The 25,088-nt window shown below is 38.6% G+C and overlaps 1 protein-coding gene across 5 annotated transcripts in view; it reads right to left on the bottom strand.

Moving 5' to 3' along the window:
* VTI1A (vesicle transport through interaction with t-SNAREs 1A) overlaps window positions 1–25,088 on the bottom strand; it is a gene marked incomplete at its 5' end in the record, with an annotated part of 345,038 nt that overhangs the window by 12,438 nt on the left and 307,512 nt on the right. For 2 of the 5 annotated variants that reach the window (XM_034775962.1, XM_034775961.1), the window contains 1 exon segment: window positions 1–1,585. This exon segment is cut by the window's left edge and continues 8,661 nt beyond it. In XM_034775962.1, the coding sequence (XP_034631853.1) occupies window positions 1,492–1,585 (94 nt within the window). 5 annotated transcript variants of the gene reach the window in all.

Raw genomic sequence — 25,088 nt, forward strand, 5'->3', positions numbered from 1 at the left:
ACCAAGTTATTTGTTTCTATGTAGAAAAGACAGTCAACATGTTTAGGGCCAAATTCTGCTCTCAGCTGTTTGAGCAGGGATAACATGGGAATCCATGGCGTCTTCACAGATATGTCCAAAGGCAGAATCTTTGAGTTTCCAAAGGCACAAAAGGAAGTTAGGACTCTACTCCCATTAACTTCCAAACGGGTTGTGTACCTAACTGCCCTTTGTTCCTTTGAAAATCTCCTCCTAAAATATTTTATGGCTTAGGTTCAAGGGCTCACAAACTCTCTAGATTCATAAGATTTGTAATGGATTACATATAATGAATTAAAATGTGATTATGCAAAATCTTTTACTGCATTACCAGGAAACTACCTTTGCTAGCGCTATTATCATGTTTATAAACAAAATGAACTAGATGCCTCTGCAGAGGATACATAGCCAACAGGAGAGAAAAACACATCCCATTTACACACTAATCTCCTATTAGATCAAGCTTTTATACAATATATCAGCGAACATTTGTTAGTATAAATTAACATTTTCAAACTTTCCATTTAAAAAGTCAGTGATAAGTTTGAATTTAATTCATTAAAAACATTTTCTGCACATGAACTCATTTTCATACCCATACTTAAAATCCTTAATTCTGTTTGCATTTCATGTAATCCTATTGTATTTGTTACTGAAATATTGATCTACGTTCTCTTTGCAGCTGGAAAATAACAGATAAGTATTTTTGCACATCTTTAAAATAGACCACTGGTTGTTTTTTTACCAGACTATATCTTAGCATTGGAATGATGCAAAGCTGATTCAATACTATGTTCCATGGTCACTATTAAACGTTGGGCAAGTAATGCACATATCATAGTTGGGACTTGGTGCAAATGGAAATGTTTCTAATAGTTAAGAAAGTTTACAGGCAAAATTGTGTCAAATAAAGTAGTAGGTTCACATCAGGTATTAAACACCTTCTGACATGAGGTGATGTCTTTTTTAAAATTAACTACTTAACATTTATTATGGACATTTCTGAACAGGAGTGGCTCACATGGGACAGGTTCACTTTCTATATCATTTGGTCTCTGCTTTACTCATATTCTTTGATGTCACAGAAGATCAGATACTGCTAGATATTTATACACCCAACACAACAGAAGAAAAGTGTGGAGACACTTCACCCCCACCCCACCAAACTCTTGTAACTTACAAATGAATAATCCAGTGTGGAATCTGACACACATTAATTCTTCTTAGTTATGTTTTTTATATAAAAACCCATATATGAAGATTCCAAAAACATTCATTTTAAGGGGAAAAAACAAGGAAAAAATGAAATCCACATGCAATCAATAATACAAGGTATTTTTACGCTACTTGCACCTGAGTTGAACAGCGGCAAAGACAGGGAGATTCTGTCAGTGCGAGAGAGTGATTCATGTGACCACTTTGTCTTAATTACTCAGAACAAGCAGTGTTGCTGTTTAGTGAAGAACCAAGATATCAGTGTCTCTTGACAGAAAAATAAATAGCCATCAGGATGGTGAAGAAGACGATGATTGCCAAGATAACTATCAAAATCCGGTTTTGGATGATCCTAAAAAAAAACAGAAAAGAAAAGGAAAAAATACATAAAATGGCAGAATATTTGTAAAACAATAAAAAGGTGGACCTGTCTCAGACATATATCTTGGAGATAAAAGATTTGCCCACAACTTCAGCTAAGCACCTATAAAGACTACTGCATATTCTGGACTGCTTTTATTATTCTCTCTCAAGTTCTAATATTTCAAAGTATTTGCTGATGCAGCTGTGAGAACCAGCTCTTAATCTTAACAAATTAATAATTTGATCACACAGCATGTTACAATTCACTTTTAACTTGTTTAAACAATTAAATAATAAATTGTGATATAATCCAAGCAGGGCAGGGTGGTCTGTAATAAAAAAATACTCTAATGACTCTTAAACCAGTATGTAACCTTTGCGATGTTTCTTTCTCTCTCTCTTGTTTCCTGAACAATTTGCTAATTTTCAGGGGATTTTGCCATTAAGGTACAAGATTCCAAGGAAACACATGTCAGTGAGGTACTTACTTGTACCAAAATACCAAGGGAAAAGAATAAAGGATAGTTTTGAAGAAAAAGGATGATATAAAAAAGCAAGTGTCAAACTGTGAAGCTTACGTTATAAAAGCCTCATCTGTCTCTGTAGCATACATTCACTTACGGTAATAGGCAAATGTTACATTTACCATGTAGTAAAAAGATGGAAATTAGTAATAATAAAAAAGATGCCAAAAGAACAAACACCTAATATCATTCAGCCATTTTTTGGGAACAACCTCTCTGGTAAAAACAGAAATTGCATCACTTCAGATTCTCCTTGAAATTAACTGCTCAGTTTTTTTTATATATATATATATATATACACATATACACACACACACACACACAAATATACATATATTCATATGTATGTTTAACAATGGAGACTATAATTTGGATCCATCTGGCATAAGGCTTGGATTTTAAATATTTCATATCATCGTCTCCCCTTTCCACAGAGCGCAATATTTCCAGAAGCCATTCATGCAGCAGGAACTTTTGCAAAACATACTTGGATGTAACACATCATCTGAATCTGATATAAATAGCAAAGGGGGGAAAACCCCAACCACCCTGTTCATTTTAGTTTCTTTTGCTGGGTCAACTGCAAAAAGAAAATAAATGTCCAACCAAGCAAAGAACCACCATGCATTAAGAAGAGGTACAGCATGCTTTGTGATATGTTAAATTCAGGCTAGTGCCCAAATTTGAAAGGGGGTGGCAATGCAGTTTGTTAAAGTAAGAGTATTTCATGTACTAGGTAAGAGGAGAGTCCAGAGAGTAGAGCGGAGTTTTCCTTACTAAATGGTTTTTGTTTGAGCCTGCGTGGATACACATAAAGTATGTACTGAAAAGTATAAATATATAAATGCAAGTTTAATCAACTTCAGCTCCCTCCTTACTCACCCCCACTTAAAAAAAAAAAAGGCAAATGGATGGATGAAAACTGTCAAATCAGACAAACACACTCCCCTGTGACACTCTAAAAGGACTAGCTCTCTATCCTCCTGACAGGTTACAAAATGATCACATTTGCTGACACGTCTTCCGCAAAACTGCTTTAGTGCTTGTGTCCACTTTCCTAGCAGGAGATGAATGGCCTGCTTTGTCCTCATTTATCACTTAAAGCTGAACTAAGATCTATCTCGTTTATTTTTCCCTTCCTCACTAGAAAGGCTCAACCACAGCATTAATTCTTTTGCAATGACAGCTAATTCAAACTTAACAGGCAATATTTACTCTGTCAAAGGGATGGTGGGGCAGGGAGGAATTCTCACTCTTAAAAAAAACATGTAACAGTCTAACAAAATAACGCTAATTAAGGGCTTTTGTCTCTTGCTGGTTTGCAGTTCAATGTAACACCTGAACGTACTGCTTCCCTTTATGGTGGTGTGACATTCTCTCCAAAACACCTGATAACAAACGATTTGCCCAAGTGGATGCATGAAAACCAGAATACGTATTTACTCAGTCACCCTCATCAGTCCTGAAAAGAAACTCAGCAAAATTGAAACTCAGCAGTGAAATAGATTAAAAGCATGAAAACTCTTAAAAAATTCCGCCTTAAGTAATATTCAGTACAGCTGGGTTGACAACCATTTTATTTGTGGGATGAGGGCTCCAAGGCATCCATAATGCTAATTTACAAAGGATTAACTGGGGGTGAAACTTGCTTAATCTAACGCATAGTTAGGCAAATGCATACATAACATACTGAATGCTTAAATCATCTACTCGTATCTGGCCTAGTTAATTGTGTTTCATCATTTCAGGCTGAAAAAATGAAATAAAATAAAATGATCCTTCCAAAAGTCTTATTTCTAATTCTCCAGCTGCACACCTGATTGCAAGATTACTTAATCTGCACCCGCGTCTCTAACATCCTCCTCACAAGGACACCGAGCTATACATGCAGCCACCTGTATCTATCTGCTAATTAAAGGTTCAGTTTAAGTGTGAGTCTAGGAAATACATATCAAAGTTCAATTTCTAGGAATCTGAATTAGTCTGCCCAGTGCAGCAAAAAAAAAAAAAAAAAAAAAAAAAAAAAAGTTAAAAGGAACAATTTAATCATAAAATAGGATGGATGTTATCAAAAGACTCCTCCACTGAAGCATTATATATTTTTACTAGCCAAGTCTACAGTTAAAGAGTAATTTTATATATATTCCATATTATTTTAAATGCCGTTTTACTTTCAAATGCATGAGTAAAATTAAACCAAATGCAGAGTACCAGGAGGACGGGGCTGCAAAGAAAATGGATGAAGAGGTGTTGCAGCAGCAGAACAACATTGCGGAGGGGTTAGAGAAAAGGGAACATGCTGAAGTCTGATTCCATTAGGGTGACCAGATGTCCCGATTTTATAGGGACAGTCCCAATTTTTGGGTCTTTTTCTTATATTAGACTCCTACTACCTCCCACCCCCTGTCCCAATTTTTCACACTTGCTGTCTGGTCACTCTAGATTCTGTTCACTGTGGCTCAGACTGAGAACACAAGTTCTGGGTGTCAGCACGTTTCAGAGTCAATAGGCAAGGGCAGTCCTTCAGAGTAAAGAAAAAATCAAGTGGAAAGGGGGGTTTGAGTGATACCACGTAGTCATGCCAGCTCACAGTGGTAGAACAATGGTTGGCATTGGCAGGACCCATCTGTAGAGGAGCCTATAGTACTGTCACAGCCAGACACTGCCAGTGGGTATTGCTGTAGGCAACACAGCAAGGAATTTAAAGTGGGGGAGGGAATGATACTACCAAAGGGGGAAAAATGGGGCTCAACATCTGCTGCAAAAAACCAAAAGGCTAATAAGTTAGCATGGCAAAATTGATATGCTAACTTTTATCTCTATTACCTTACACGCAACTAAATCTACTGAATGAGGAGCCCAGAGCCTTCTTTGAAAATGCAAAGCATGTTTACAGGGTAAATAATTTAAGAAAGAATATACACTTGAAAGAAGACACCCACTGAAACATCCATGCCTAAAATGCCTGAAGGCAAAAACTTGTGCATTTGCATGCTGCATTTTATTAAGTTAGCGCACTGTAGTTTTAAAAGAATGCATGGCCAAATTAAGAGGAATGTGTGACTGAAACATCAAGGATTCCTCAAGTTTACATTATGAATCACAGTGCTGTTATACTAGATGAATTAACCATTTACTTGATATAGCTCATGGGCTGAATCCATGGCTATAGATCTGAATATCTGAGTGAGTTAAGAGCTAATTTCTCTTGTTTTATAGAATCGTAGACTATCAGGGTTGGAAGGGACTTCAGAAGGTCATCTAGTCCGACCCCCTGCTCAAAGCAGGACCAATCCCCAGACAGATTTTTGCCCCAGATCCCTAAATGGCCCCCTCAAGGATTGAACTCACAATCCTGGGTTTAGCAGGCCAATGCTCAAACCACTGAGCTATCCCTCCCCCATTCATACTTGAAACTATAAGAACATGTGGTATGTGCGACGGTTCCACTTTTTGTTAAACAAACGTCCCATCAAGTGGATGTGCAACCAGTTCCTAACATTTGGGTTTGAAATGACCGAGAGATTATCAGCTACAGTTTAATGGGACAATAATTGGTGGGGGATGTTTACAGGAAGGTAGGAACATCGTGCTGTACAAACCAAGCTAAAATATTTACATTACAGTGCGCCCACTTCTGCCAAGTTTCCCACTACTCTGTTTTGAAAGGCCTGACCCTTTCCCTGCGTTTGGTCACAATGTCTAACCTCTGAGCAAAAAGCCTCCTGGAGGCTCCCTTTGGAGCCAATGCCAACTTTGGTCTGTGAGTTGATGAACGACATAGTCAGCTTTCCATCGTAGAGGTCGAGAGGATCACCTCTGAGATGCACCCAATATCCACTGGTCTGGCGAACAAGCCCTATCATCCATTTCCAAACACTGCCGCCTTCTGCACATCAGTACAACATGCTCCCACCATGACACAGATTGTATTGCTTTATACATTTAAAAAAAAATTCTCTCCTCTATATAGCTACACAAACACACACACAATGGCTCTAAGTCTGTTTGTGACATGTTTAGATCCGCTCTGTATAAACACGAAGCAGCTCCAGAATAAGCTATTGCAAACCTTGCATTAAGGATGCCAACTGTGTTTAAACCTTTTTATAAAACGGGATTCATTAGCAGGGGAGTGCACGACATCTGTATGGGTTCAGCCTGATGTCTTGCACATGCCTTAGTGCCTGATTGACCAGCATTGAATAATGATGCCTTGCCATTAAGCACTGATGGTACAATAACAATTGTCATGAAAATTAGCAATCCTGGGTAACGGATTACAAAATATGGAACACAAACGAGCGAGTGCAGACTCTGGGTACATAAAGAATTGTGTGTGCCTAACCTGAAATAATGAAGACTACAAAACAAACACCGCAAAAAAGTTCCAGCAGAAGCTCATCTCTGACACTGCTACAAGTAAAAAAAAATATATATATATAAACAGCTTTGGGGATGAGCTAGCACACATTCATTACAACACAGGGCTGTATCTTGAAAGAAAAGGCTTGAAAAACAAACAGATAGATTCATGACAAACTCAGGGCATATAATTATGGGCCACTATCTCAGAGCATTTCATGATAATTCATGTGTTTAAGATTTTACTGGATGCGCCTCCTATATGTTTTCTGGATGGAAGGATCCCCTCTTCATATATTGGAACACATTTTATATGGCTACGTTGACTACTTTGCCATTACGTTTGTGGGTACCTAATTATAGGTGACCCATAGCTATGCTTCCTGTATGCAAACCTTTGGGCATGCAAATCAGACAGTAAGACTTTAAGTACACAATATCCATGTGCACATCAGAGGTTCTGCGTACTCAAAAACGGCAGGCATGTCCAAATGGAAAAGTGATAGCAGTGTTTGCTAAAGTGTGAATTTAATCTGGTACAGTAATACGGGTATAAGCCCGTGTAGATACTTTTATTCTGGCATGAGTGCATTTTTCAATTCAGACTGCATCCCCTGGGAAAGGGTTTAAACTAAACTGAAAAAAGCCACTCTTATAACCAAAATAAGAGTGCCCACCCAGAGGATTATATGGTATCAGTGCAACCTGGTATAATATTCCCCTGTAGACAAGGCTTAGATGCCTAATACTAAGGGGCTAAATTAAGACTTTGAATAATCTTCCTCTTCAGGAAAGGTCACTTTTCCCAGCCTTAAAATAAAGGATGGTCCTCTTAAGCAAAAGCAACTCTTAAAAGAACAAACAGATGGAGGCAAACTAAGTTGTAGAGCCCTGTGCAGAATGACTACAGCTGGCTGACATTTTTTTGAAGTAGAAATTTTAAATTTTGAAAATTTGAAATTAGAAAAAATATATAGAAAAAACAACAACAACATTTGGATGCCGTTTTCCTCCATTTTCTCAGCCAATTATAGAGCTGGTCAAAATGTTTCATCTTCCAAAAATGTGAATTTTGAAATTTCAAATTTTTTAAAAATTAGGGTGGAGGAAATGAATTGTGTTGGACATTTCCCCCCCAACGCCAGAAACATATGTGAGTTTCTAGTGTCCCAGAAACAAGAAGAATTGTTTACTTCAATTACATTTGAATGTTCATGGTAATTTTAAGTATTTTAACTAGATCTCTTATTGCTGAAAACTGAATTTGAAATCTAAAGCTAAATGATGAACAACAGTTTATTTTGAGAAAAGCCCATATGACTTGTCTAAAATATTATGACACTAGTCACAATATCACCCTATTAACACATCAGTATTAGCTGAATTACCACCTTGAGCCTGAACAGAAGAATAATGTAAATTATAATAGACATAGTTTTAGGGTGACCAGACAGCAAGTGTGAAAAATTGGGACGGGGTGGGGGGTAATAGGTGCCTATATAAGAAAAAGCTCCAAATATCAGGACTGTCCCTATAAAATCAGGACATCTGGTCACCCTACATAGTTTTAAAGTATGGATCAAGCAATGGCAGCAACTCTCATAGGGCTAGATTCTCCCTCGTCTACATCAAAGGGCCAAAAAGACAAAGTCAGCGTAGGGGAGATTTTGTAGTGGTGTAAAGTGGCTGTAATCTTCTGTGGACCAGGAAGACTGCAGAAAATGGATGACACTGGTCAGCAAGTGTCCTTAATTCGCCATCTCACTGCAATGGGTCCCATCCACACAATTCCATATGGAGCTTCTGATCAGAATGAAAGCTGCTCCCCCTTTGGGGGAGGGAACGGATAGTGAAAACACCTGTCATTTTTCTTGGGTGAATCCTTCCTGAAGCCTGTGGGGCCTGGTTGGCTCAGGGAAGTGTGCTTTTCACCCCTCTGTGCCAGCTTCTGCAAATCTGGCCATAGAAATGGAAAATTAAAACAACCCTATCTGAAGTCCAATCATAGAATGTTGGGTTGGAAGGGACCTCAGGAAGTCATCAAGTCCAACCCCCCTGCTCAAAGCAGGACCAATCAATCCCCAGGCAAATTTTTGCCCCAAATCCCTAAATGGCCCCTGCAAGGATTGAACTCACAGAGCTGGGTTTAGCAGGCCAATGCTCAAACCATTGAGCTATCCCTCCCCCAAATCTGGAATATTTAAAAGAAGATGAAAACACATATTAAACATTTTAAAAAGTGTTGATATCTTATTTGATAGCCCAAATAGTTTACCACTTAGATTACCAATACATACATTGAGATTTAATTATAAATGTTAACTGAATTCTAACAATGGCAGGATTTTATTATTTTTTCTTGACTGCTGGGATAGTGCCTGGAACAGCATATACATATCTATGTTCCAGGGACCTTACAATGTAATTCAGACATGGGCAATCACAGGTAACATGCCGGAAAGACAGATATTGGGAGTGACTTGAAGAAAGGGCAGTTGCTCGATACGCGAGTTGGAGCACATGGAGTGGCATGAATGAAGATATAAAGGCCAAAGTGCCAAATACAAAAGACCTGAAGAAGAGCTCCCATGTAGCCTAAAAGTTTGCGTCTTTCACCAAAAGAAGTTGGTCCAATAAACGATATTACTTCACCCACCTTGTCTCTCAGATATGAAGGAGGCAGTTAGGACAGCCCTAGTTTTCCTGTTACTGAAGGAGATTTCATTTATGCATCTGTTTTTGAAAACATGCAAATCCAGTTAAAAGTGTCAGACTAGAGAATACTCTTCCTCTGTTCAAAATGTACCGAATGGACTGAGACAGTACATGCTTCTTCGCACAATCCCACCAATGTGCCTCAACCCTATTGTTTCCATGTCCATTAACTCCATGCTGAGATCATTAACAAAGTAGTATATTTGTGTTAACAGGATGGCGGTGGTAATGGGGGTTTCTGGGCTGGGATCATCTGGAACTGGAGTGAGATCGACTCATTTCACACAGACCATACAATCCTCAGAAGGGAACAACTTATCTTCTGGCCACTGCTAGGGAAAACTCTATGAAACATGGCAAGCTGGAGGTGAAGGGATCAGCACCCCATTAATTTCTTGAGCCACTCTCTTCCCCCCAACCCCCAGTTTAAGTCATCTTTATCACCTTTCACAGATTAAAAATTCAGAACACAAAACTACCATCAACAAAGACATGTTAAATCCAAGGAAACTGTCTTTGAACAATTCCAGGCCATGATACAAATGAAATCAAATTAACTCAAATGAAAGAGGGCCCTCCTCTCTTGTCCTGCACAACAGCAGTGCATTAAGGTCACACACACCAGCTGGTGTCTGGGAGAAAACGCCATGGAACCCAGTTCCTCGGTGGTATGATTGTTAGAGCGTGGTACAGCTGACATGGCCTTGGCGAGCCGTAAGACTAATGCGAGAGAATCTGGGGGAGACGTGACTCTGAAAAAGTTCTCAGGAAGATGGGTTTTGAGTAGCTGACTGTAAGGCCACGCTATTAAATATGTGGCGTGAACCCCTCCATTAAAAAATATATAACCTGTAGTCTCACACTTTCTTTCTCATAAGCCAGTATGGCAAAGTGCCAACAAGAGCATGTCAAAAGTGTGCCTGCAAGCTAAACTACCATGGTTCTTAGATGATATCTTGATAGGAATCTTAGAATTAGCTCTAATATGGATGGATATCTTAGCCTTTAGAACAGTGGCGTTTTCTAGACTGCTGGGTATATATAATTGTGGTTTCCAAACAGTTAATGAACAAAAACACTTACAACTAAAGCAGCTGTTACTCTAGCATGAGTGTGTATGCAGCTAAAAAACCTGACAAGAACATATATGATTGTGTACTGGGTTATTGTTATAAGAGTGGTTTCATTTACATGCCATACATATTCAAAAAAATAAAAATGCATTTGTTTTAAAAAAGAGAAAACTTGTACTATACCAGAGTTGAGAACCATTAAGATTACTCTAGAAATATATATTAAGTAGAAGAAAGCAAGAAAGAAAATATGTAATATCCTTTGACTTGATTCAATTTTAATCTATAGTTTTTAGATGTGATTAAATTGGAGATTGGGCATTACTTGGTTTATAGTATTTCCCCCTTTTCACACTACATTTGACTGGGTGTCTTTTCGTATGGGAAGTTGACTACAATTGTCTTAATAATGTTGACCTCTTTTGTATAAACCTGAAGGCATCTCAGCAATTGTTCCTGAAAATGTGCTATCCAAAATGTTACTACTTCATGGCACTTCTTGAATGATAGAAAAGCATATATTCATTTTTTTCCCCAAATGCTTTAAAAGAAAAGAAAACAATCATGGCTAAGGCCATTTGTGAGATGGCATTAAAAGAGCCTACTCTGAGACAGATAAAAATAATGAGAATCTTTCTGTCAGGAAGGATTTAGAAAATATCACTAGCATTATTAAAATTTAATTTTTTACTGTGCTTTTTGGTTTCCCCTTTTCCAGTGATAATGAGCAGGACTGCGCACCTCCACATTGCTAGGACTTGTTTTGTGCAATAAATTCAGCCTTCCAGTCTGAAGACATTTCAGACAACAATTCTGACTGCTATAGGCTTATTTTTCAACCTGTGCTGTGCTTTGAGTCTCCCTATAAAAACCAGTTCATAAGCTAATTTTCCACAAGGCCAGTGGAACAAATAAAAATCAATTTTTGCTCAACTGGTTCAGAGAAATCCTGGGAATAGCTAAGACAGAACAGTGAAAAATAAAAAGGATCGATGTATTCACAAATGGTTTACCTGATAGAGAACTATCAAATTAGTTGACAGGAGATACTCACCACTATTAGAGTGTTTTCTTTTCAGCATGTTACAGCATTTCTATTAGGGGAGTAGAAAAGCCTCTACTTTGTTATGATCTCAGACACCTCAGTTTAATAACCATACCAGGTGCCCATACACTTCATGAAACCACAGCAGATGAAGTCAAAGTTCAAGCGTACCTGCAGATCTTGCAACCAGAGGGACCCTAAATGGAAACTGGGCTTTTCCACAGTTTTCATGATCTTGTGAAGGGTGTGAAGGTTCCTTTTTCAGTGTTCACAGGGAGGCATTTATGACCTCAGGCCAACCCTGCCTAAAGGTATTTGGTCCATCAGGAAAGGACTAAAATGCAGAACTCTGTCCAGACTTCCTTCCCCATTAAAAAAACATGTTCAGGGTCACACTGAAGACTAATCAGTTGAGTGCCTTTCAGAGAGTAAAATACACACATTTCAGAAGTTAGAGCAACCCATTCCTGAAACTTCAAAACTTTCAGAATCTCAAGTACAACTCAAAAAGCAGATTTAGGCAGATGGTCCAGTGCATTTTACAATCTCTTCAACTAATTATACAAGTGTTTTGGAAACTGGGTGGGTAAGTAAGCAGATTGGGATTGGTTTGTTGCTCATGTCTGCTGGACTGCAGTCTGAAGGACAAAATTTGTTTGCGAGTACAAAATAATCATCCCTGCGGATAAAAAACAAATTTGAAATGTATAAGCTTTAAACATTATGGAAGCTATTTTTACACAGTTGTAATCTCAATTCTAATATCTGCCATTTTATTCACTCAATTTTTATGAATTTGGCATTAAAATGTAAGTCGTTTTAACAGAAAAAAATAAAGGATTAAGTATGTCACGTTGAAGTCAAGATGTATATTACCGATTTAAAATGATCACACAACATGGAGACATCATTTCTAAGGTCAAACAAAACACTACTCAGTGGAAGGACAGCACGAAGTATATAATATTAATCAGATGAGAGGTACATGGAGTTAAACTGTTACACTGCCAATAAACAGCATCAATAAGGAATGTGTATAGAGAAATAAATAAAGTGTACATACTCTATATTCAAAATGTATCACCTTAAGAAAGAATCTACCAGACTACTCAGTGTTCTAGGAGACGCTAACCCGCATTCCTCACCACACATGCACATATTTTGACTCTGAATCTCTCATATGGATGATAATTTGCTTAAGATATCTGCCTGATTTAGAGCTAATCTTCTGTAAATTAACTCCTAATGCTGTCTGAAATAATCCTCTTAATATGGGGCTGTCTTTAGTACTTTATATCAAACACCATGAAGTATATAAGCATATAGGCACATAGCATTTGTAGTACTGTTGGCTGCTATTGAATAATTGCTATGGTATGGGGCTCAACTGTGCCTTGCAGACACGGGTCTGTGTTAGTGTGGTGTGGAACTGTGCTGCCCCAGGGGGAGCTCCGGGAGCACAAAAGGCAGTGTTACCACTGCCCGATCCATTCAAAGGGGGCAACCTACTCTACCTGCATGGGCGGTAGGCAAGATCTTGGCCCCACCCCCTGTGGTATATTGCCACCTATTGTTCACATGAAAAGAGCAGTCCTTGTATTCCAAGTCTCATGCCCCCATAAATACATGATAATGAGTAGGCAAAAACGATCTATAGTTTTGAGATAACAGAATGACAAGATCTGTGTTAAGCAGCACTAATTATCAGTTGGGAGCATAATCTGATAACTGTTTTGAAAAGACAGGGACAGAATTTTGTTTCTTCAGACAGGCAAAGTACTTTTTTAAGGGTTTTACTTCACCATCAGCCAACTTAATATTACTGTCAATGTGCTAACGTTGTATTAAAAATAGGGCTGTCGATTAATCGCAGTTAACTCATGCGATTAACTCAAAAAAATTAATCGCGATTAATTGCACTGTTAAATAATAGAATACCAATTGAAATTTATTAAACATTTTTGGATGTTTTTCTACATTTTCAAATGTATTGATTTCTATTACAACACAGAATACAAAATGTACAGTGCTCATTTTATATTATTTTATTACAAATATTTGCACTGTAAAAATGATAAACAAAAGAAATAGTATTTTTCAATTCACCTCAGACAAGTCACTGTAGTGCAATCTCTTTATCGTGAAAGTGTAAGTTTACATAACTGCATTCAAAAACAAAACTAATGTAAAACTTTAGCGCCTATAGGTCCACTCAGTCCTACTTCTTGTTCAACCAATCGCTAAAACAAACAAGTTTGTTTACATTTACAAGAGATACTGCTGTCTGCTTCTTATTTACAATGTCACCTGAAAGTGAGAATTCGCATGGCACTTTTGTAGCCAGTGATGCAAGGTATTTACGTGACAAATATGCTAAATATTCGTATGTCCTTTCATGCTTTGGCCACCATTCCAGAGGACATGCCTCCATGCTGATGATGCTCATTAAAAAATAATGCATTAATTAAATTTGTGACTGAACTCTTTGGGGGAGAATTGTATGTCTCCTGTTCTGTTTTACCTGCATTCTTCCATATATTTCATGTTATAGCAGTCTCAGATGATGACCCAGCATATTTTCTTTTAAAGAACACTTTCACTGCAGATTTGACAAAACGCAAAGAAGGTACCAATGTGAGATTTCTAAAAATAGCTACAGCACTCAATCCAAGGTTTAAGTGCCATTCAGAATCTGATCGGAATGGGATGTGGGCATGCTTTCAGAAGTCTTAAAAGAGCAACACTCCAATGCAGAAACTACAGTACCCAAACCACGAAAAAAGAAAATCAACCTTCTTCTGGTGGCATCTGACTCAGATGATGAAAATGAACATGCATTAGTCTGCTCTGCTTTGGATTTTTATCAAACAGAATCCATCATCAGCCCTGATGCATGTCCTCTAGAATGATGGTTGAAGCATGAAAGGCCCTATGAATCTTTACAGCATCTGGCACGTAAATATCTTGCGATGTAGGCTACAATAGTGCCATGCGAATGCCTGTTTTCACTTTGAGGTGACACTGTAAACAAGAAACAGGCAGCATTATCTCCTGCAAATTGTAACCAAACTTGTTTATCTGAGTGACTGGCTGAACAAGAAGTAGGACTGAGTGGACTTATAGGCTCTAAAGTTTTACATTAGTTTTGTTTTTGAATGCAGTTTTTTTTTTTTACATAATACTACATTTGTAAGCTCAACTTTTATGAATAAGAGATTGCACCACAGTACTTGTATTAGGTGAATTGAAAAATACTATTATGTTTTTTACAGTGCAAATATTTTAAATCAAAATAAATATAAAGTCAGAACTGTACACTTTGTACTTTGTGTTATAAATGAAATCAATATATTTGAAAATGTAGAAAACATCCAAAAATATTTAAATAAATGGTATTCTATTATTGTTTAACAGTGCAATTAATCGCTATTAATTTCTTTCATGTCACGATTAATTGCTTGACAGCCCTAATTAAAAATATCTTTTCCACTGAATACACTGAAATATTTTTCTCCCATAACATTAATTTAATGACACAGTCCGAAACCCTAATTGATATTGGTGAGCAATGAAATTCCAGCATATTCTTTCCCCTGTTTTTCAAACATAAATGGTATGCACAAGCTTTAGTGAATGGGCCCCTTTATGTTTTAACAGGCAGTTTATTGGCCCAGACTCCAATGTATAACAAGCACAAGTGCAAAAGCAATAGATTTTTAATTGAAAGAGTCACGTATTTTTACTAAGAAAATTACTCCACTAATAAGTAATGGTCAGATAAAGGATTTAAAAAACATTTTTCTATGGGGAATGTTGTATTATATTATATTAAATGATATTCTTGCCATAGCAAACATTTATAGAGGGTTATTCAATGAAAAAAAGTCATATTGTTTAATACTACTTCATTTGAGTTTACTCTTCTTTATTGCAGAACAGATAAAGCGCAGTGATCAGTGAGTTGTATGTGTCCAACAGCCCCGCAAGAGCCTTGTGGAAATGTATAAAACAAGCAGCGATACAGTCCTTTGCCAAACACTGTCATAAATTTTTTATTTGGCAGCTAACATTCTCACTACTTTTCTTGGCAGCAATTGGGACCTTTAGCAAGAAAGGTGCAGGAGAAAAATACCTTGTTTAGAGATGTTTTCAACACTTTCTGGGATTTTTCAGAACTTCTGCCTGCAGCACATTTTTACAACCACAGTCTCCAATCACCTGATGAGTAGCTGGTGGTTTTTAACTTTTTTTATTTTTTTTAAATATAGACAGCTTACTACCCCCTCTGGCCTTCAGCCTAGAATGTAGGCTTTTTTTTATTTTATTTTGGTATGTGTTCCAGAGATACAAGTGGTTGCTCCTCTCTGTCTAGACAAAAAGCTGAAAATAATATCAGAATGTACCTTTCATTGCTCCTGATACTATCTGTATCTTATTCCCAAATGACAGAGATAAATGAAAGGCAAACATGTGCTGATTACTTTTGCATTTTTCTTCAGAGATCTCTACAAAAAACTGGTCACAGGTGCAGCTACCTAGGTCAGTCAGAGGACTGACTGATAAACAGCGTCGTGAAATAGATTTCTGCATCCAGGCCCACTCCTCAGCTGATTGTTTAAAAAAAAAAATCCACTAAACTTGACATCTGATACCCAGTCTTTTGCAATGCTGGTAAATCAGTTATTGTGCTTGTGCAGGTACAGCTGCTGGCTTTCTTGGACATACAGCGCTGTGTGGTAGGTTATGAAGGAGAGAATTAAACACTAAATTGTCAACAGTCACTTAATTTAAAAAAAATCACTTGTAGCGATATTATATTTTCTGCATTACTTCTATGCTGAAAACAATGAAAGAGGTACCCATTTCGAATTCCAGTGACTGCCTGATGTACCCACCTAGCAATGGTGAATATATTTTGGCTCTAGTTTCATGACATATGATATCACAGTCTGTCCTAAGCAGGTGTAGAGAAACAAATGGGCATTTTTTTTTTTAAAAGTCAGGAACCATTCAATCTCTGTAGGCTTTTCTCTGATATCACAATGTATGGAAACAGAGTTCTCTTTAAACAATAGCTGCTTATTAAAGAGAACAGCTACAACTACAGACACAAAAGAAATAGATTTCCACACAGTTTAAGTTCCAGTTTTGTCTCCCTTGTTTACCAGGGGCTTCATCCTCTCTGGAACTATATATAGCATACAGAGACATCTAGTGGTTGAATAAAATATCGCAAATAAACATATAATTAAATCTAATGCAACTCCATTGAAGTAAATGAAGTTATGCCAGGGACGAAATGGGCCAATTCTGTCTCTCACTAATAGAAATAAACAAATCACAAATGGATAGAACTGCCTGTTTAAAGCCACTTCACACAAACATGTCACTTTTTGGTGCAAGAGTCTTCTTCTGTGCAGCTCCTGCCTTTTGGAAAAGCCTTCTAGTAGCTTACTACTTCCTGGACTCTTTTCAAATCACACTCTAACAACATCTTTTCTCCCTTTTAGTTTCTCTCTCTTTGCTATTATTTTATTTCACTTCATAAATAATAAATAATAATACACCTCTACCCAGATATAACGCCGTCCTCGGGAGCCAAAAAATCTTACCGCGTTATAGGTGAAACCGCGTTATATCCAACTTGCTTTGATCCACCGGAGCGCACAGCCCCGCCCCTCCCCGGAGCCACTGCTTTACTGCGTTATATCCGAATTCACGTTTTATCGGGGTAGAAGTGTACTACCTAGCTCTTATATAGCACTTTTCTTCAGTAGATCTAAATGGAGAGTTTAATTGCAAAACTTTGTTTTAGAGCCAGTTTCTGTGAAAGCTGTCATACACAACAAAAACTTATTGGACAGTGACAGAGAAATGTAAGTTTATGAAAAATAATACTCCACGAGAAAAAAAAGCACGTATACCAATAAGAAAAAATTTAAATAGCTCATGGAGGCTGAGGGTTTGATCCAGAATCCACTGAAGTCAATGAGCTTTGGATCAGGTCCTATATCTCTTAAAGAATATAAACATACAAAGTCTCACATTATGTTTTAAATCTATTTTATGGGCCTGATTCTGCTCAATATTACATGGTTGTAAATCAACAGTAACTCAATGGAGTTACACCACCTCAAGACTGAGTCAGGCTCTACATCTCAAGGGCAGAACTTGTTCCAGGGATGTGAAACAGATGTTGCTTTCCTCATTTATTTGTTTAGTAAACTTCAGGTCAATAGAACTTTCAGAGGGCAGCTTGGTGTAACACTTCTGGATCTTCCTTTTGAGAGAGAGAGAGAGAGAGAGAGTGTATATGCATAGCGTTTGAATTAAAACTGGGAAACGATCTCGTATTTTTTTTTAAACTTTACTTGAGCTATGCACAATTCCCTTGGGGCAAAGAGAAAGCTAGCTATTTGTGGATGGGAAAAGGGGCTTTTGTGAGCTGCAAAACTGCACCACTGAAAGCTGCTTCTTTAAAAAAAACAAACAAAAAAAAACATTTTATACTATTTTAAGAGACAACATGGGTCAATATTTCAGTTTTTGCATGTTGCCTCATTAACGAATTTAGCAGTAAAACATTACACTTTATAATTAAGTTCCCTCAGTTTGTTGCTGCCCAGAAGTTTGTCAATACTCCCTGGGACAAGTAAAATCAAGAAATAGTGAAGGCAATTTCCAACAGCTTGCTCAAGCAAATCTATCAGAGGCTTAAACTCACTTCAGAACACTGAAATTTGAGACGCCATATCAAATAAGCAGCTTTTTCCCCCTGAAGAGTAGAAACTGGGTGTAGCTAACCTAGTGCATAATAGGTTTATTCTCATTCACAAAACAGGAATTACTTTATGGCCCCAAAGTAAAACTAGTATAAGAAATATGCTGGCAGATTTGCTGCAGATGTGTGCTGTGACACGTATGCAGAGAATCTGTTATTAATCCCATGCAAACTTTTTAATATTATACAGTGTAAGGCAGGAAACCATTAAGCTCAAGGTTCTGAATTATTAAAAACTAAAACAAAAAAGGATCTGAAGTTTGAGATGGTCAAGCTTATTTTCAAACTGTATCAGTTTAATTCACTAATTCTAGGGTATCCCCATCCCCTACTGCTTACATTTATTTTAGTGACTATTGTGTGTTTCTTTTTGTGTATGTATTCAACCTCTTTTATTGTAACACATGACCGTTCATAGCGAAAGTGCAGCTTTTCAACTCTCTCGTTTACCGGAATGTTCTTGCTAGGAGGTTTGTTTGGGAGTGCTTTGGATACGTGTAGAACAGGAAATAGTCTGTCTCAAATGCTGGAAAACCTATCTTTCACCTGAATCTTTCAAAGCTTGTGTCAGAACATAACTAGAACCTATGTATCTGCACAAGGGTTACGATTACTATGGGCAATTATACCATGGAAATGCAGGACCCTGACAAAGTAATCAATCAAATTATTTTTCACAATTTCAATTCACCCCTAAAATTTTTCTTACTTCCAAAGCCAGATGGATATTATATTACCAAAGCTGTTGAAAGGGTGTAACACTAACCATGAAGCCAAAGGCCACTAAAACTATGCAATGCATAAATTTTTATTGTTTGCTCTGTATTGAAATCTCATTAGGGCTCATAACTCTTCTGCACACTGCGAACATTTGCATCTGCTGATCATGAGAACTTAGATGGAATGTATACCTTTGGCTAACTTACTTGTTATGTTTTTAGATGAGAATGTGTGTGTCGCTTTTTTAAAGCCTTACACAGCTGTGACTTAAATGTCCACTTTTAAAACAAAATATATTAAAACTTTCATTTAAAATATCTCAAGGTTGTTTTATTGCTGGCAACATCCACGATCATCATGTACAAAAGCTTCATCTGACTGAGTATTCAGAATAATCATTGTTTGAAAACTGTGCCCCATAGACCATTTCCCTTCATTTATCCTTTCTGCTTTTTGCGGTCACATTTTAATTAGATTAGAATTTGTCCTCCAATTAGCTTTCATTAAACTCTATAGATTACAGCAAAAATCTCTACTGAAGTTATGCTTCAAAATTCTGCCTAAAGTTTAAAATAAAATAACTGTGCAAACGAAGTGATTATGAAGATTATTACTATGCAAAAAACATCAGTCGTTTCCTGGTTTACTTATCCATTTAACTCTGTAATTTATTTTGCCGTCTTCAATACCTCTGCATTCTCCAGAGTAGTAATCATAATAATACCTTACAGTTATAGAATTCCTTTAATTCCCAAGTATCCTTAGGGGCCTGATTCTGCAATCCTGTCACTGAAACTGCTCAAGTGAATGCTACTTAGTGCAAGTAAGGGATGGGAATTAGACTCCAACTACAAGCCAAATTATGACACTGGATACCCACATAGATTTACCATTGATTGCTATTGAGTCATAGTCAAAGCAGAGTAGGACCTTATAAATGTACACATGGAATTGCTTCATCCGCTCTGGGATAGGATGTAGCAGCTGTTGAACAGTGCACAGCAGCACCATGTTCTCTTTAGGACAGGGTGTGAAAACAGATACTGTCTCCAATTGAAATTGCAGGGAAAACTGAAAATGTAATTACCCAAACTGGAAAGGGCCCAGTAGGACATTGGGCCTAATAACATTACTGTAATGTTAGTTCGTCTTCAAATGAGAAATTGCCAAGTGCAATTGCCCTTATGTTGAAACTTTGCTGATGCCTAGCATACATGCAAATTTGCTACACGCTGAAGGCAACAAAACCGTTACAGATTGTAGGTCCGATCCTCCAGACTCAGGCGTGTGGATGGATCCTTATTCCTGAATGGAGTCCCACTTGGGCACACGAGACTCAGTGCTGGACTAACACTAAACAGAAACTGATTTGTTTGCAGGAACAGCCTCTAAATTCTCCTCCAATAACAAAGATAAGCACCAGTGAAAGAGAGGAATATCTTTAATGACATATAATTTGCTCATGTTTTTTATATATATTATATATAGACATATACACACAATTTTACACACACAAACACAGACGTGTGCACACACAAACAACATGCAGCCAGCATTTGAAAGCTAAAAATAGACACACTTGGGTTAAAAAACAGGAACCTGCCTTAACTCCATCAACATACTTTAGATAGGAGGCACACAGTGGAAAACAAATATTTTGCTAAAAAATAAATGCCGTTTGTCTGTATGACAAAGCAGAAACATAGGAGCAACAATTATAATAATATTAATAAAAATGAATTAGACTAACAATAATAACGCTACACAATTTTAATCTTCAAAGTACTGTTAAATACACATTAATTAATTAATAAAACAAACATTAACTGATTCATCTTCATATCACTGAGGTGAGTAGTATTATCCCCATTTTACAGAAAGCAAACTGGAAGATTAAGAGATTAAGGGCAAGTCTACACTACAGCGGGGATCGACGCCTGAGATCGATCCACTGATGGTCAATTTAGTGGGTCTAGTAAAGACCCATCAAATCGACTGCAGATTGCTCTCCAGTCAATCCCTGTACTCTACCCCCCCGATGAGAAGAGTAAGGTAAGTCGATGGGAGAGTTTCTCCCGTCGACCCCCTGTGGTGCAGACCCCGCGGTAACTCGACCTAAGGTACGTTGACTCCAGCTCTCCCGTCAGCTTAGAGTGCTGTCATAACTATAAAGGGAAGGGTAACAGCCCTCCTGTGTACAATACTATAAAATCCCTCCTGGCCTGAGACTCCAAAATCCTTTTACCTGTAAAGGGTTAAGAAGCTCAGGTAACCTGGCTGACACCTGACCCAAAGGACCAATAAGGGGACAAGATACTTTCAAATCTTGGTGGGGGGGAAGGCTTTTGTTTGTGCTCTTTGTTTTGGTGGGAGTTCGCTCTTGGGACTAAGAGGGACCAGACATCAACCCATGCTCTCCAAATCTTTCTGAACAAGTCTCTCATATTTCAAACTTGTAAGTACAGCCAGGCAAGCTGCGTTAGTTTTATCTTTGTTTTCTCAACTTGTAAATGTACCTTTTGCTAGGGTGTTTACCTCTGTTTGCTGTAGCTTTGAACCTAAGGCTAGAGGGGGGTCCTCTGAGCTCTTTAAGTTTGATTACCCTGTAAAGTTATTGTCCATCCTGATTTTACAGAGATGATGTTGACCTTTTTCTTTAATTAAAAGCCTTTTTTAATAACCTGATTGATTTTTCCTTGTTTTTAGATCCAAGGGGATTGGGTCTGGATCCACCAGGAGTTGGTGGAAGAATCTCTCAAGGCTACCCAGGGAAGGGAGTTAGCTCATTGGGAGTGGTGGCAGCGGACCAGATCTAAACTGGTAGTTAAGCTTAGAAGTTTTCATGCAGGCCCCCACATCTGTACCCTAAAGTTCAGAGTGGGGAAGGAGCCTTGACAAGTGCCTTCATTAAAGCGCTACAATGGCACAGTTTAAGGGCATGTCTACACTTAAAATACTGCACGGATGCAGCATTTTAAGTGCAGACATGCCCTTAGGGCACGTCTACACTATGAGAAAAGACCCGCAGAAGGGCAGCGGCTGACCCAAGTCAGCTGACTTGGGTTTGCAGACTTGGGATGCAGGGGTATAAAATTGCGGTATAGATCTTTGAGCTCAGGTTGTAGCCTGGGCTCTGAGACCCCGCAAGGGCGGAGGGTCTCTGAGCCTGGGCTCAAGCCTGACCTGAATATCTACATTACTATTTTTAGCACTGCAGCCCGAGCCAGCTGTCCTTGGGCTCTGAGACTCAGTGCTATGATTTATTTTTTTTTAATCACAGAGCAGACGTACCCTTAGGAACCAAAGGCTCCTAGGACCCATGCTCTTAGTTAACTAAGCCACTTTTGAAAGTGGGACATTGGCTCCTAAATCACGTAAACACTTAATTTTTTTTTTTGCCCAATATAACCAAAATAATGCACAAACCCCAAAGTTAAGCACAAGAACCTGGGACTATACCTTTGTCACGATGAGCTGCAGCCATAGTACGAGGATGGCTAAAGCGTTGGCATTTCAAGCTGACTATGGCCGTGAAAAACTTTAGGCGTTGAGAAATTGGATATATAACTTTCTATCCTCACAAAATACAACCTACATACTTGGAAAAGAATTATAAATTAATCCTTGTTATTTTAAGGCTGCTTTTTTGATTTAGCACCAACCATAAAGAGCATTTTTAATAAAGAAATAACCTCCGGTTACTTTTTATTGGAGTGTGATTTATAAAGCTTTAGAAAGGTATCTATTCTGGAAGTATAGCGTGCCCAGTGCTATTTTTGCAATGGAAATGGAAACGCAAACTGGAAATGGAGTTATTCATTCACACTTACAGGATTACGTCTCGCTGACAGGCATGCAAACTTGGAAAGGTGCTACACAGTTGCTCTTAAAATATTATACTATATATTTTTTTTGTTTTAGCTTCAATTAAACAAATGTTAAAGAAGGATCAGAGCTTCATTAGGGTAAGGGTTCATTGTTTGCAACAGATCATCTCTGGAAACTGTAAAGGATGGGAAAATCAATGCACTTTTAATAAATACATCTCACCAAGCAATTATTGTGATAAAATCTTCAGGGACAGTGAAGAACATAAAAAAAGGGTGAGAACGTGGAAAAAGGGGTGAAAAAAATCTGTTTAAAAATTCCAACAAATTTTCCTGGAATGGTTTTTGCAATATTTGTACAGATCTGGTAAGTACCAAGTTTGTGATCTGAGTTTGGAATGTTCTGTGAAGCACACTACAGATTAGAGATGGGCCAAAAGTAAAACCATACACCTGAAGCCTTTTTGAATTGGTGGATTCTACAAGTAGATCCAAATTAGATCCAAAATGAGGAGAAACCTATTTTCTGGTTACCATTTAAGATCTTACAAGACCAGTTTAATCCTGTGAGATTATCTGCATTTCAAAATAGCAGAAGAATAGATCCACTGAGTTTGCACGATTTTTGCAACTTCCGGTCAAATTCTTATAAGAACAGATCATGAGATTTCAGCTTCATTGAACCTGAATCCAAATCCAAACTGTAAACCCTGGCCTAAAAACCAATCTAGATCTTGGCATTATTTCCTTGGCCTTGTTCTAATTCTAGCTTCTGCAGTCTTGTGCATCTGCCGTACCAAAAAGACACCTGTTTTTCTTCTTTTTCTTTTATTTAAAAGAAAAACTAAAGTGGTCCCTAAACTCATCATGATTTATTTTGCAACTTTCCTTAACACCAACCTTCATTGTTGTCTTGTTGTTTTAAATAGTTTCTAACTTGTTCACAATATCACCACTGCCATTTTCATTCCTTCGCCATTACAGATGAACAAAACAGTTAGTATGTAGGAAACCCCCCAGCAATTTAAGGCACCAAGTCAGAACAGCACTTAAGTGCGTGCTTAAGTCCAACTGATTTCAATGGGAGTAAGCACATACTTAAAGTTAAACGGGTGTTTAAGTGATATTCTGAATAGGGACGTGTTCCTGAATCAGGGCCTAACAAAGTCACAACAACAACCTGTAGTATCAGGCATTTATTTATTCAGCCTCTTAGGACACCCTAAATTTATACAGCTATTGTTTCCTGACACTTTATCCCCTTCCATTTGTATTATCTCAATTATTTGGCCTCTAGCTCCTTGTGACTGGGTTGCCCTGCTTACCACTGGATGGTACCACCTCCGGGTGGTTCTGGGGATTAGCTCAATCAGGCCAATACCCCTTTCAGGGGTTACATGCCATCAGTTTCTCCTCTGCAGCCTCTTTCTTTCTCTCAGGAGCCACAGCTGTCCTCTTTGTGACTCATCTCTCCAGCTAGGTCACTATACATATTCCCCCTTCTGGGGGAGAGTGTACCAAGGTTTCTGCAGTCTTTTGTTGCCTCACACTGCCACTCCTGTAGTGGCTGGCAGTGGAATCCGGGCACACTCTCTACTCTGGGTTCTAGCTCAGGGACTCTCTACATTGCAGCCAAGATCTGTTGCACCCCATACCTTATTGCATTTCCCTTGGCGCTTTCCTAACCATCTGGTTCTCCCTTTCTTCTCTGGGTCTGCCAGCTTTACTCCTCCCAGGGAGTGATTGTAGCCTTTCCCAGCTGCCCCTATCTGCTGCCTGCTCCCTGGCTTTCTGGATGACTTGCCTGTTCCTGCACAGGTGAGTTTCTCCTAATCATAGGCGCTGACTTCGTGGGTGCTCCGGGGCTGAAGCACCCACGGGGAAAAATTAGTGGGTGATCTACACCCACTGGCAGCCAAGCTCGCCGCCCTGCCCCACCTCCACCTGCTCCTCTAAGCACGCCGCATCCCCGCTCCTCCGTCTACCTCCCAGAGTAACAAGCTCCAGGAGGAAGCAGGGAGGAGCGGGAACGTGGCGGGGATTTGGGGAAGGAGGCGAATAGGGGCTGGGAGGGGGCAGAGTTGGGGCAGGGACTTTGGGGAAGGGGTTGGAATGGGGGCGGGGCAGGGGTGGAGTAAGGGGGGGGCCGGGGGCAAAGGGGGGTCGAGCACCCACCAGCGCCAGCAGAAGTCGACGCCTATGCTCCTAATTAGGGTTTTTCTCTTAGCCGTAATTCCCCCCTCTACCCTCCCAGTTTGCCACCTAATAGGCGAATTGACCCCTCTGGCCTGCCCTAATCCCTTTAGGGCAAGGGGGAGGACACCTCCTATAAAACTCCTATCACACTCCTATAAAACTCAGAATGATACAGAGGAATATTACTCAAAACAAAGATGAGCTGCACATTTTCTGGAAGTTTCTTCTGATTGAAATATACAGACA

This window comes from Trachemys scripta, chromosome 7, assembly GCF_013100865.1.
Source record: "Trachemys scripta elegans isolate TJP31775 chromosome 7, CAS_Tse_1.0, whole genome shotgun sequence".
NCBI classification, from domain to species: Eukaryota; Metazoa; Chordata; order Testudines; family Emydidae; genus Trachemys; species Trachemys scripta.